The 13,886-nt window shown below is 32.7% G+C and overlaps 1 protein-coding gene across 4 annotated transcripts in view; it reads right to left on the bottom strand.

Moving 5' to 3' along the window:
• The window catches only part of Adamts19 (ADAM metallopeptidase with thrombospondin type 1 motif 19), a 243,780-nt gene that overhangs the window by 176,372 nt on the left and 53,522 nt on the right, over positions 1–13,886 (bottom strand). For all 4 annotated transcript variants that reach the window (XR_002398180.2, XM_021266237.2, XM_004854439.3 and 1 more), the window contains exon 7: positions 1,260–1,303. Coding sequence is in view for 3 of the 4 variants with exons in the window: in XM_021266237.2 (XP_021121896.1) it covers positions 1,260–1,303 (44 nt within the window). In the remaining variant the exon portion in view is untranslated. The remainder of the gene's footprint in view (positions 1–1,259; positions 1,304–13,886) is intronic.

The following is a 13,886-nucleotide window of genomic DNA, read 5'->3' as shown; positions in this document are numbered from 1 at the left end:
ATGGGCATGGGGCCACCAAAAACCTCAGGAACTAACATCTCATCACCATATGCCCTGGGTGCCAGACATGGAGCTATAGGATTTAATGTTAGCCATGCTAGGTTTCAGTTTTGATTTGGTCTCATTCATTGCTATCACCTTATTCCTCCCTTTTTGGAAATGTTTACCCTGTGCCATTGTATATTGGGAATATATAACTTGCTTTTTTTGAACTTTCAGTAATTTACACCTAATAGTTTGCCTTATGTCTCAGAAGAATCTTTGAACTTGGGCTTTTGAATAATACTGGAACTGTTGAGACTTTAGAGGAGCATTAGTGCATTTTCTGTTGTATATGGTACAGTTATATCATGTTAGGCAAATTATGACCTTGTATTTGGAGATGACGTGTGGTTTAAGGCGATGAGTATAGGTCTCAAGTTAACAAGCAGTGAAATGTGATAGTTAACCTGGATTGTCAACTTGATTGGCTTCAGAGGAAAGCATACTTCTGGGTTAGAAAAGCATACTTCTGGATATGTTTGGATAGGTCATGGGGAAATAGCCTTGGCTACTACACTTGATCCCTGGCCCCTTGTCCTCTAGCTTTGTTCGCCTACTCTGGTTACCACATTCCATGAAATGAGCATTTTTTATTCCACCATGCCCTTCTGCCATTATGTTACTTCCTTAAAGACAGACAACTATACACTGAATTTTCTGGAATCTGAGTCAAATTAAATCTTTCCTTCTTAAACTGTTGCTGTTGAGTATTGTGTACCAGGAATGGGAAAGATAACTAACATTATGTTTTATGGATTTTAGGTCATCAGTTCAAACATGGATAATTAGCTCCTTTATACACACAGAATCTTCACAAGACAGGCAAATTAAATGAGCTTTCTTTTGGCTCACTCTGCAAAGAAGCTCAAGCATACATAACTCAAATATAAATCAATTATCCTGCAAAATTATCAATTACAAAGTGGTTAAATATTTTTCTGAAATTATGAATAAAAGTAGAATTTTATTGGATGTATGTTTATATCTTTGGGAAAATAAAAAAATTCATGATAATCTTAAAACATCATCTAAAAATTATCTCCAATATATTTTCATACGATTTAAGCTATCTCATTAACAACTAATGTACTAATGATTAAAAATATAGTTAGAAAATAAATGTCTTGGACATTCTAGTGATTCCATAAAATTATCACACTGAAATGTGTTCAAGGTCTCCAGAGATCCTAAAAGTGTGTATATTTACATATACTCACCAACAGTATCACAGGGCTCATCTTTGTGCACACAGAAATCTTTCCTACAAAAAGAAGGAGAAAATCAAACTGAAGATAAACTCACAGAATCAGTAGCTATCATGTGACTTATGGTGTTAAATGATTAATTATATAACAATCTTTATTTACAAAAATTTGATAAAACTGGATAAGATTAACTAAACTTTAACTCTAATAAAATATAAAATTAAACTTCTAGGGTACATACATATTTTATATAGTCATATGACATTAATTTCTCATTTTGTAGGTAATACTTCAAAAATATATGCTCATGAAGCTCCTAGGGCAGAGAAGGTGAGCCGGTCCCAGAACCCAGAAGGAAGCTCCCCCACCGCCATCCCAAGCTCCTAGGGCAGAGAGGGTGAGCCAGTCCCAGCACCCGGAAGGGAGCTCCACCACCACCATCCCAAGATCCTAGGGCAGATAAGGTGAGCCGCGCAGGTGCCAGAAGCACCCCACCACCACCATGGAAATGAGAAGACATGTAAACAAGCCTCAAAAACAGACTTCTGAAAAAAAAAAAAAAAACAGACTTCTGGATCACCTACAGCAACCCCAAAGGGAAATGAGATGGAACAATCTGATACTCAACCACCTGGACTCTCTGAACTGACAACAAAAGAGGATCTGGGAAAAATGAAATCAGAAATAATTACTCAGATAACAGCAAAGATTTTGCTCATGGTGCAAGACATGATTAATAAATCTAGAGAGGACACAGATGAAAAAATAGAGGATCCGAGGAACATGATGGAATCCCAACATAGGAAACAAATGAAATCCATAAAACAGATGCAAACAGATTTCCAGGAGATGAAAAACTCCATCAAAAGTCTGTGCAGCAGAATGGCCCAATGTGAGGATAGAATTTCAGATATAGAAGAAAAGATTGCAATTAGTGACCAGGAAAAGAAAAATTGCTTTAAAATTGTAAAGGAACACGAGAAATCAATCCAGCTAGACAATGCAAAGAAGAATAACATAAGACTGATTGGAGTCAATACAGAAAGAGGAGTGAGTACAGATGACATAAAAAAACTCTTCACAGAAGTGATGGCAGAAAACTTCCCAAGGAGGGGAAAAGAACTTGACATACAGATAAGTGAGGCATATAGGACTCCAACTAGCCTTCATCAAAAAAAATCTGCACATAGGCATGTAATAGTTAGGATTCCAGAAATCTAACAGAAGAACAAAATTCTACAAGAAGTGAGAGAAAAGAAACAAATCACATACAAAGGAAAGCCCATCAGAATCACAAAAGACTTCTCAATGCAAACCCTCAAGGCAAGAAGAGCTTCGAGTGATGTATTTCAAGCCCTAAAGGAAAAGAGCCTCCAACCCAGATTGATGCACCCTGCAAAACTATCTTTCAAAATTGATGGAGAAATAAGATACTTTCATGATAAAGAGCACCTCAGGAACTTCATGAATATCAAACTGGCACTCTAAAAAGTTTTAGACAATACCCTAGGAAAAGACAATGAGGATCACAACCCCAGGAAACCCAGCAGAATGAATCCATTGGGAGTGACAAATTAAATGCAAAGGGGGAGAATCCAACAAAAAGAAAAAGTCATGACAAGGCTTTTAAAACTTTTAATTTCTTCTCCCTAATGAGTGTGTAATTCAATCTTACTATTGTACTGATTAGTATTTTTCTGACTCTAGAGTTGCATACCTTTCCTTGTGCTATACTGGCCATTTATCATCTTCTTATGTCTACTTTTAAATTGGGTTGTCTATTAATAAGTTCTAAGAATTCTTTATATATTCTGGTCATAGGTTATATGCATTGTAAATATGGTATGTTTAAAGACTACTTTTCATTTTAATGATGTCATTTAAAGTTCTAAATTTTGATGGAATCTCATTTATCAATTTTTTTCTTTTATCCATCATGTCTTTTGTATCCTAGGTAGTTCTTGTCTACCCTGAATTCATAAATATTTTCCTTTATAATTTCTTCTTAAAGTTTTATACTTTTAGGCTTTCATATTTAGGTTCATAGATCCCTTAAAGCTATTTTCATGTATGGGAATAAAGGGTTGAGGTTAACTTTTTATATACGGATACCAGGTGTTCTAGTGCTGTTTGCTGAAAACACTATCTCTTCCTCTTGAATTGAGTTTATATTCTATAAAATGCTAATGTTAAATAATCTTTCAAAACTCAGTGGACCATATATGTGTGGTTCTATTTCTAGATTCTCTGTTTTATTCCAATGATCTATATGTCTTTCCTTACACCAACACTGCCTTGATTACTGTAGCTTTAGAAGAAGTCTTAAAATTAGGTACTAAACGTCTTCCAACACTGTTTTTGTTTTTGTTTTTAACTTTTCTAGGTCCTTTGTACTCCTACATAACTTTTAAATTTCAATATCCAATTCTTCATTTATAGCAAGTATACACAGACCTGAATTTTTATATATACCTTGTGTTTTCTAATCCTGCTAAATTCAAGTACAAGTTCTAGGGGCTCCTAGAGATTTCTTAGTATTTTCTCTGTAGATGATCATTTCATCTACATATAAAGATTTTGCTTCTACTTTGCCAATCCTATCCTAATTGTGTCATTTTGTTGCCAGACAATTTTGGTGGGGCCTAGGTTTCAGAGTTTAATGGACAGATAAAGAGTAGGCATATCTGCACTTTAAGTAGAAAGCATTGTATCTTCTCCATTCATATAAGGCATTCTCACTGGAAGTATGGAGTACATGTCTTTAATCTGTTGAGAAGTTTCTGTTCTACTTCTGGTCTCCAGATAGCTTTTACCATGAACAGCTTTAGAATTTAGTCCAGTACTTTTTCTCCAACTAGTGACAGGATCATATGGCTTTTGCCTTTCCTCTGTTAAAATGATGACTTTTGGGGGTGGATCTTCCAATGCTGAACCAACACTGCCATCCCTATAACAAAACCACTTTCTACATCCTGCCAGATCTGACTTCTGAGAGTTTGTTTTATTAAACAAATTTCTATCTATGTTCATACTTTTTTCTTCTATTATCTTTATCCAGTTTTAGGATTAGCACAATGTTGAGTTCCTAAAATGAGGGGAGAAATGTTCCTTCTTTTTTCTGTTTTAATTGTTTGATATAATTTATTAGTTAAATTGTATATGAGCCTGCTGTTGTCATATAGGTAGGTTTTCAAGCTAGGAATATGCTTTCTTTAATAGGTGCTATTCAAATTTTATATTTCCTCCAGAGTTAGTTTCATTAATTTGTCTTCCAAGGTACTTCTTAGAAGTTGTCAAATTTATTTCAAAACAGATTTTTGTAATATGCTTTCTATATCCTTTTAAATTCTGTAAAATCTGTGGTAATGTCTCCTAGATCTTGATATTGTAACTTTAAAAATGTATAATTGACATTGTGTAACAGGAAGAAAAGGTCTAAAGGAGCAGAGGAAGTGGGAGGGGTAGGGGAAAGGAAAAACGGTAAAGGAAAAATATGAAAAAAGGGAAAAAATGGAAACAAAGTCTTTGCAAATAGGGAAGGGTGGAGGGGGTGAAGGGAGGGCAAGGGAAGGGGAAAAAAATAAGAACCAAGATACTCATGTAAAGGTACAAGATCCCAATCATGAATGTAACTGTATTTTATACCGAAAATGTACCAATAAACTTAATGGGAAAAAAATGAGTCACTAGACCTGCCAAACTAAAAAAAAATAAAATAAATACATACATAATCATCTTGTTTTATATGATGAGATTTTATTGCTTTATTTCAAAAAATAAATACATGTTATTGGGATATGGCTTTCCATTTAAAAAATATACTGGAAGATCTTTACTTCCCATAACACAAAAAATAATTTCTGGATGTTGTAAATGTGAGGAATAGAATTTAGAACAGCATACTATTTTATATTATAAGCTATAAACAATTTTAAAGACAAGTTCCAATTTTAAGAAAGATATGAGGAAATTAATATTTTTACATAAATGAGATAATATTCTATTATTTTGCTCTTTATTTTCCCACTATATCTTGGAGAGCATTCCCTGATAATATCTCACTGTTGCTACCAATTACTTAGGGTTTTATAACTCACAATGTAATAGAACTTAATCACTAAAAATTTTCAGGTTTGGAGGTATACTATATGAGATCAAAATTTTTTATCTACCACTTACTCTTCATGTGACCTTTGGACAGCTTATTTAAGCTTCTTGTGCCTCAGCCCTCTCATCTAAAATACAGAAACTGATTTTAAGCACAGTGCCATATTTCCTGTCCTGAAATTTTATGTTTTTTCAATTTCAAAGCAGATGTTATTTTCTCCAAGAACATTTTACACTCATATTTTGAATTTTTGTTTTTAACCACATAAACATACTTATTTTTATAATCATTGTCAGTATTATTTAAAAATATTATTCATTATTGCAATTTTTGCTTCTCAAAGATGTTCTTGTTATGCATTTTGTGGTGCTATTATGAACTTATTCAATTATACTTTATTTATGGTTGCATTTTGTACTATACATTAAAACAACATCCCTCCAGAATAGTTTTGAAAATGCTTTCACTAAGTGCTTCAGTTTTTAGACTCAGATTCATGGAAATAAAGACCAGAGAGCTACGAGATCATGGATGAAACAGAATAATTCCTTCTTTAAAATCTGTCCTTGCTGGTAGAGACTTTTTCATATTACACTTTTATCAATGGTCTCGCTGTCTAAGATTTATAGCTGCATTTAATTATTTTAGTTCTAGTTTTGACAATATCAAGATATTTCCTACAAAGTATTTCCTACAAAGTATTTCATATGTGAAAGTTAAAACTCAAAAAGCTATGTTCTTTACTCCAACAAATTGACTCAGGGAAGTTACTGTAGCTCTTTAGAATTTGCTGCTACATCTTTTTTCTTTTTCTCATCTGTGCACATGAAAGGAGGGTTCATGTTCATATTTTTTTTCTGCAATTTACGGATAACTATAATGTGAAAATTTCTCATTATGTAGTCAAGCAGATTCTCACATAAAAGGAAATGAACTCAACCTGTTAAGTGCCATATAGAAAGTAAATATGGTAAATTGGTAGATTTGTTCATTATTAGTGTTATCTTAATATACACAGAAAAACAGACATATAGGCCTTATTTTACTATTATATTATATATCATGCAACAAGTTTTACCAAATTCTTCAAAAGTCTACATAACTTCTCAATAACATGCTCACATTGACCTCAATTAACAGTTAACATTTTATAAAAATATCTTTCCAAATTGGGGATTGTGCAAGTTATAACTCATTGTAAAAGTTAGTGATTAATATAATACTGTTATTTCTTTTTCAAAAATTTATAAAGAAAAATAGCTTATGGTAGCCATGGATATGAATAAGATAGGAAATTAAGTATTTAACATTAATAATTATTAAAATTGTTCACCATTTCTTTAGGCAAATTTCTGACAGGTGATTCTACAAAACAGATACAGAATCACCTTTTGATTATTATGAGTCACAGCTATGATTTAATGCATTCAAATCACTCAGTATTTATAAATACATTTATCACTACTCATTTATTAATCACAGATTAATTCAAGTTGATAACCTATATGACTAGAAGATATACTATTTCTGAGGATGTCTTGGCTGAGAAAAAATGTGCAGTATTTCTTTAGGATCAAGCAAGGCAGAGACTTGGACCTTCTTGCATGTTATCACCTTGCTTGAATTTTTTTTAGTGGTCATGCCTTCTCCCACCTCTTGTGACCTGGATAATACATTTCCAAGATGCCTTTGCTTTACAGAGGGCCAACTATCTACTGCACATTTCCTCCCCTCTGACTTTCATAGTAATGGGCCTCATCCAAATGCAGTAGACACAATGTAGTGGTACAATGTTCTGCCTACTAATTATTGTATGTTGACAAATAACAAGAGCAAGGTAACATGTTTTTACTAGTTTACACAAACTTTAGGTTTTCCTCAAATGTATTACTGTTTCTTATTCTGGTTAATCTATAAACTAGATAATCAATATTGGACAAGTTAAGTTGACTGTTAGTTCTTTTTTATTTGTTTGTTTTGTGTTTTTGAGACAGTGTCTCACTTTTTAGTGCTGACTGGCCTTGCATTCACTATGTAGCCCTGGCCTCAAAGTCACAGCAATACTCCCGTCTCAGCCTCCTGAATGCTGGGATTATAGGTGTATCCCACCATGGCCAGCTTGGCTGTTAGTTATTGATATGTTAATTTTCATTTCTTTTTAATTATATAGTATATATAATCCTATTAGAACTACATATGTCTTACAAATCTACTATTCCAACTGAATGAATGCCACAAAGTAGATTTATTTTTATTAAATATTAAAAAGTAAATATCAAAGAAAAAGATGTTGATGAACTAAATAATCATTTACACCTACATTGAGATTTTGTAATATCTAGGACTTTTGTTGTTTAAAAAGATATCTCTGAAAAAAGATTCTAAAATTAGAAAACTTCTGACAAATCAAAGACATACAGTGTTACCCCAGTTCACAAACTCAATTCTCTTCATGATTCTGGTCACAAACAATATTGGATGATAACTAAATCAAATTTTCTCATAGGTCAACATTGAACCTAACCAGTGAATTTGATTTTGTTCTCATCCAACTCAGTTTGTGAGCAGAATCAGGGAAAAAATCAAGTTTGTGAACTGAGGTACCACTGTATTGAAATTTTATCCCATAAACAGAACCACTCTACCCCACCATAACCCTCTTCCAAGATAAACTAGTAGTTAGCCTCTCTTTCAATATTCAGGATATGAACCTGAAAACTTGTAAGTGTAGGCCAAACAAGACTGCTCTTAGAGATCAGAACATTTATTCACAGGATTATAATTAAAAAGTTTTTTAAACAGCTGAGTGGTTCCATGGCAGGCCAACTGAGGTAAGCCCTTATGCCCACTTCCAACTCCCAGCACTTTTTTTCCTGGGAAATCACTCTCTATTACCTCATTATTTTCTGATCAGAATGCTCTAGTCATTGGCTTTGGATCACAGAATTTCTTCCCCAGACTGAAACCCACTTTTTCAGAGGAGGTAAAATGGTCATATAGTAAGAGAAGGTGAATGGTCCTCAATCATTTAATTTTAGTGGATAAGATTCCTAGAGTTTTTCCTCTTCACTGTCTTTCATCATGCATGCTTGTTCAACTCTTCTTCTGATTCTGAGAACTAAATAAAATCTTGCTGACCTACCAAAATGAGCCAAAAATCTACTTTTTCTGGAGCTTAACTTAGGTAAAGCTGACTTCTGTAGTTCAAAACTAACTCCAAATTATACAGGAAAATATATTTCCCTGCTGACATAATGTATCAAGAGTCTGACTATAATTATAAATAAAGGAAAATTGAAAAGGTTTTCTGGAATATTTCTGATAAGTAGATCAAAAATATATTTAGCTTTTGTCTGCTTAGGGAGCTGTAGAAATCAAATTTTTCATTGCAACACCATGCCTAGTAGTCCAGGTTGGGCATTGTGCAGTCTAGGGATATAATGACATACACGACAATGTAAATTGTTTCCTCTACTTCTGTGGAGTGCAAAACTTGTGCAATTGGATATGGTAGCATCCGCTAAGTTTTTCTTCTATCCCAAGCACCAAATAGAAGGAAAGATACAGGCAGGCTTTAAAGTCTCAGAAAATGACACACAGTCACACTGGTAATAAAATAAGGTCCCTGGGATCAGTGAGAAAGATAAGAGACTTGTATTAAATAATGGCAATTTTCTTTGCCAACAAACAAATGGAGAAAGAAACACCCAAAATACATGATATTGAATAATATGGTAATGCAGCAAATCAAAGAACTACATTAAATAAAATCTTCACCTTAGGGCCAAGAATCGCTGAGTGTAAAGTATATTCAGAATTAGGGGGAAAAGAGATTTTATGTGTTTTGCTGAATATATAATACGTCATATCATGATGTATGAGCCTGCAGCATGATTATTTGATTTTTATAATGTGAACCAAGGGACCTCATCTGTAACTAAACAACATGATAAAACTCTAACAAATGTACTGCTTACTGTCAAGGGCACTTAGATCCTTCATGCAGCCAATTTTTGTTCACTTAGCAAACAAATGGATAAAGCACATTATTTCAAAAAAATAAAAAGTGTAGAAATTCTTTTATCCAAAAGCACTGGGAGTACCTCTTGCTAAAATTAAAGAATAAGTTGCCAGCAGAATTAATAAAACTCAGATGAGACTATCATTCTTAATCTTCAATTCTTTATCTTTCCATTTCTTTCTAAAGGACTAAAATAATGTATAATTTCAAAATATTCAAATAATTTTTGTGTGTGTGGAAAGGTAGGAGACAAATTTGCTTGGTCCCCAGACCTGTGTTCATGTGGATTTAAATTCTCATTTTGGCTCATAATGACTTTGTAGACATGAAGTCTGCATCACAGGGTTTCATTTTGTGAGTTTATGGAAGTGATACTGTTAGATTTTGGCAATGGAAAAGACCAATAAATTCTTCTTAAATTCTGATTTATGTTGAAGTAAAAGAAATGTAGACTTTAATTTCCAAGAATGAAGAAGCATGTGAGAATAAGACTCACTGTAGAGTTTAATAGTGCCCTGGGATATATCTATAAATGATTCATTCAAATATTATTCTGTGATTTGTATTAAATAAACATATTTCTGTCATTTCTGTGGTTTATTAAATTTTCTGTCATACTTGCCAATCACATTCATTTGAAATTAGCTTTCAGAAGCATTGTACATAAACCAAAAACATTTTTGTAAACATGAAAGGCAAAAGCCATCATTAATAAAATTCAATTTTAAATTACAGTATTTTCAAGAGACAGAGACTTAGGCCTTCTCTGTGACTTAAGAGTGAAATGTGAAAATTACACCAAGAAATCATAGAGTTGAGAGTTGGGAGAACACGTTTTGTGGTTTTTGTTACCATGAGCCCACAGACAGTAGGTCAGCTTTAAACTATTTATTTTATCACACAAAAATTTGATAAATATATTACCCCAGGTAGGTTTGGATTTATTAGAACACTATGCATTTTAGCTGAGACTAAAATTAATTCCTGAGCCCAAATTGCTTCCTAGTAATGTGTCCACATAGCATACAACATTTGATAATTATCTAAGATGTGCATTTACTACAAACTGAACCTGGTATGAGTTTAGCCTGACCAATATGGATAAGAACATGAAAACCAGGGATATTAATATTTTCCTCATTTAATTTTTCACCAGTTCATTACAAAGCTGAAGATCAGGCCACCATTATATTTACACTAACTAACAAAGAACACTTCTTCCACTACACAAAATAGTTATTTAGACTTTCCTGAGCAAATGGTACTATGTCGCTTAGGAATAAAACATTCCATTCAGTGGACTGATTTTCATTGCCGTGTCCTTAGAAGCAGAGATAGGGAGAAAAGGTGATCCTCCACATAACCCTTTTCCCATAGGTGAGTAAAGGCGAATTTGATCAGTGTCTTTTTTGTGCTTTTTTGGTACCAGGGATCAAACTCCGGACCTCGCGCTTGAGAGGCAGGCAGCAGAACCATTGAGCTAAATCCCCAGCCTGATCAGTGTCTATCAGTATTTTGTATATATATATCCTATGACAGGGCAAGTATTTTTTAAACACTCAGTCAATATTAGCACATATTTACAGCTAAAAATAAAGATACCAATAAAAGAATTTAATATCAAAAAAGATATCTGAAGGACCTTTTAATCTAAGAATAATGAAGTAAAAAAGTTTTATTGATAAAAAAGTAACTAAATGAATTAGGATACTTCTATGTAACATATACTATCTCTGCTTCTCCCTCCATTTGTAGAACCATATAATTTCTATTACTTTCCTATTGCTGCTATGACAAATTACCACAAACTTAATGAAATAAAAACAAACTTGTTGTCTTACAGTTCTAGATGGAAGCTAAATATAGATTTTATTAGACTAAAATCATCAAGGCCACTTTCCTTCCAGATGCTGCAGTACATAGTTCATTTTCTTGTCCAATTTCTATGGATTCTCTACATTTTTGGCTGTGGTCTCTTCCTTTATTTTCAGAGCCAGCCTTGCTGTCATCTTCCAGTCTGTGTCCCTGGCTCTGCAGTTCTGCCTCTTTCCTCCATATTTCAGGATTTGAGTAATTACTCTGTACCCACTCTGGTAAATCTAGATACTCCCCCAACTCAAGATGCTTAATTGAATTAAATCTGCACTGTCACTTATGCCATATAAGATGATACATTCATGGGTTCTGAGGATTAGGACATGGATGCATTCAAGGGGATGATATTCTGTTTTCTACAATGAATGGCATGAAAAGACTTTGACGACATATTTACAAGTGAAAAACATTAAAGCATATATATATGTACGTATATATATATTACACACACAGTAACTTTAGTAATGCTTTACATACATTGTAACTTTATATGGGTTATCTTTGTGTTACTTCTCTTCAGAAGTAAGAGTTAGATAAAAGCTAATTAAATATAAATACAAAGTGTTTAATTTTACCATGAGAATGTTTATAAAATGAGAATATTTAAAGATAATTTTTACACTTTGAACAGGAGAATATGCTTGGGGAAAAAGAATTACCTTATAATATTTTCTGGAGAATAGTGTACTAAAGGACAAATGAGTATTTGGAATAAGTTTTTGAGAGAAAATGTGAATTGTAAAACAGCATATAAAATGAAAATTTCAGTTCTAAGAGTCCTCTGTTTCCTAAGTGAATACCAATTACTAATTATATTATACTTTACAATTTTTTATATATGTAATATATCACACTACACTCTATTTTCTTAACTTTCAAAAAGAATACTTGTGTTGGATGATTAGGAAAGAGTAGCAACAAAGGAGGTAATGAAAAGCAGTTAAGAATTCTGATTTTAAGACTTTATCACATAAAAAATTTAATAACAAGGGGATTCTTGATTTTTCTGGTTTTGAATAGAAAAAGCAGAATGAAATTAATGTCACAGTAATATGTTCTTTAACAAAATACTTTTTAAGGAAACTAATTCATAGCTATTTTTATAAAAATTTGAAAATTCTTTTCTGAAGGATTGTAAGATCTAAGTTCATTTCAAATTATTTAACAAGTAATTGAAATTTAATCAGTATTTCATTTTGCAAATTTCTATTGTTTTCACATTGTTTTTATTTAAATTATTTTGTTGATAACATTGTTAAAATATGTCTTGAAAACACTCATCTTTTCTATAGTATGCTTTCCTTTAAGAAATTGTCAGATTGACAAGGTCGATTTGGAAAGATCATGTGATTAAATGTACAGGTTATTCCTAATCACGTTATTTTGGGGATCCTCTAAAAAAGCCAGCTTACATCAATTTTCTCAGAGAACTGCTCCACTCCTGTGGCTTCAGTCTGCTCAATTCATAATAAGTTTTACAAGTCTGAAGTCTACAGCAGCAACAATTGGATAGTTTGGGGCCAGTCTCTATCTGTGTGTATTCAAACTTGCCTTGCCAAATTCTCAAAGCTGATCTGCACATGTACCTTTTGGCATCTGCTCATGCATAGGACTCCTACCACTGCTGTCCTCAGTAGGACCACTGTGATCCGACTTCCTGCTTGCCATACCAACCAAGAAGTTGTCTCCACACCAAAAGTTGTAATAACTGTAGGGCTAACCTATAAATTTTCCTCCATTCAGGGACTGAAGTCTTGTACTTTATTTTCCAGTGACTGAAAAATGGTGTCTTGTAAGTATTTTCCAGGTTTGTGGTTGTTTATTGCAGAACTCAAATATCAATTATACCTAATGAGCTGGAACTGGAAGTACAGTTGTGTGGAGAATTTTTCTTTATGAATTATTTATAATTAGGATGATTTTTATATAATTAACAAGAAACTACCATAAATTCAATAGATTTCAGGAAATAATGTTTAAGTATATTACTGTGTTTTCTGTGATATGAAATGCAAACACATTTAATGATTAAAATTAAGTTTCTGGTGTACAGTGGATTATCATTTGTTATTAGCTCTAAGCAAGACAAACTCATGGATAATTACTAATACATGATACTACTTACAGTTTATATTACTGCTCTTTATTTCATCTTGTGATATTTACCTATTGTCCTTACTGTTGTTTTATAAATATTTGTGAGTAGCAACTTCACAGTGTAGCTCAAAATTAACTAGAGACTTAATTGAAACTACTTTTCAGGTGGATCCAGAAAACTGCTAAATTTAAGTTACTAATTTACTTTATATGGTGATGACTGGAAAACATACAGTGTAGTTTTATAATTTTGAACCCCCACCAAAATCAACATAGTATTTTTAATTTTTCATTATCAATGGCTTTGGCTATCAAAAATTTGAGAGTAAATTTTTAAATAAAATTATTTGTCAATATGCTACCCAATATTTGGCTGTTCAGAAATTAGTTATTCTACCTTGAGGGAAATAACTAAAATCATTATGCTAAAATTTTGGGAAACAAAAAATTTACAGTGAAAGCATTATATCAAGGGATGAATAGGATTAACAACACAGCCATTGATTTAGGAATGTTATTTAACTCCAGATGAAAACTT

The sequence above is a fragment of the Heterocephalus glaber genome, unplaced genomic scaffold, assembly GCF_053883595.1.
Source record: "Heterocephalus glaber isolate CG9 unplaced genomic scaffold, H.glaber_assembly_v1.0 deba00001463, whole genome shotgun sequence".
NCBI classification, from domain to species: Eukaryota; Metazoa; Chordata; class Mammalia; order Rodentia; family Bathyergidae; genus Heterocephalus; species Heterocephalus glaber.
This window is presented reverse-complemented; position numbering and strand designations above follow the sequence as displayed.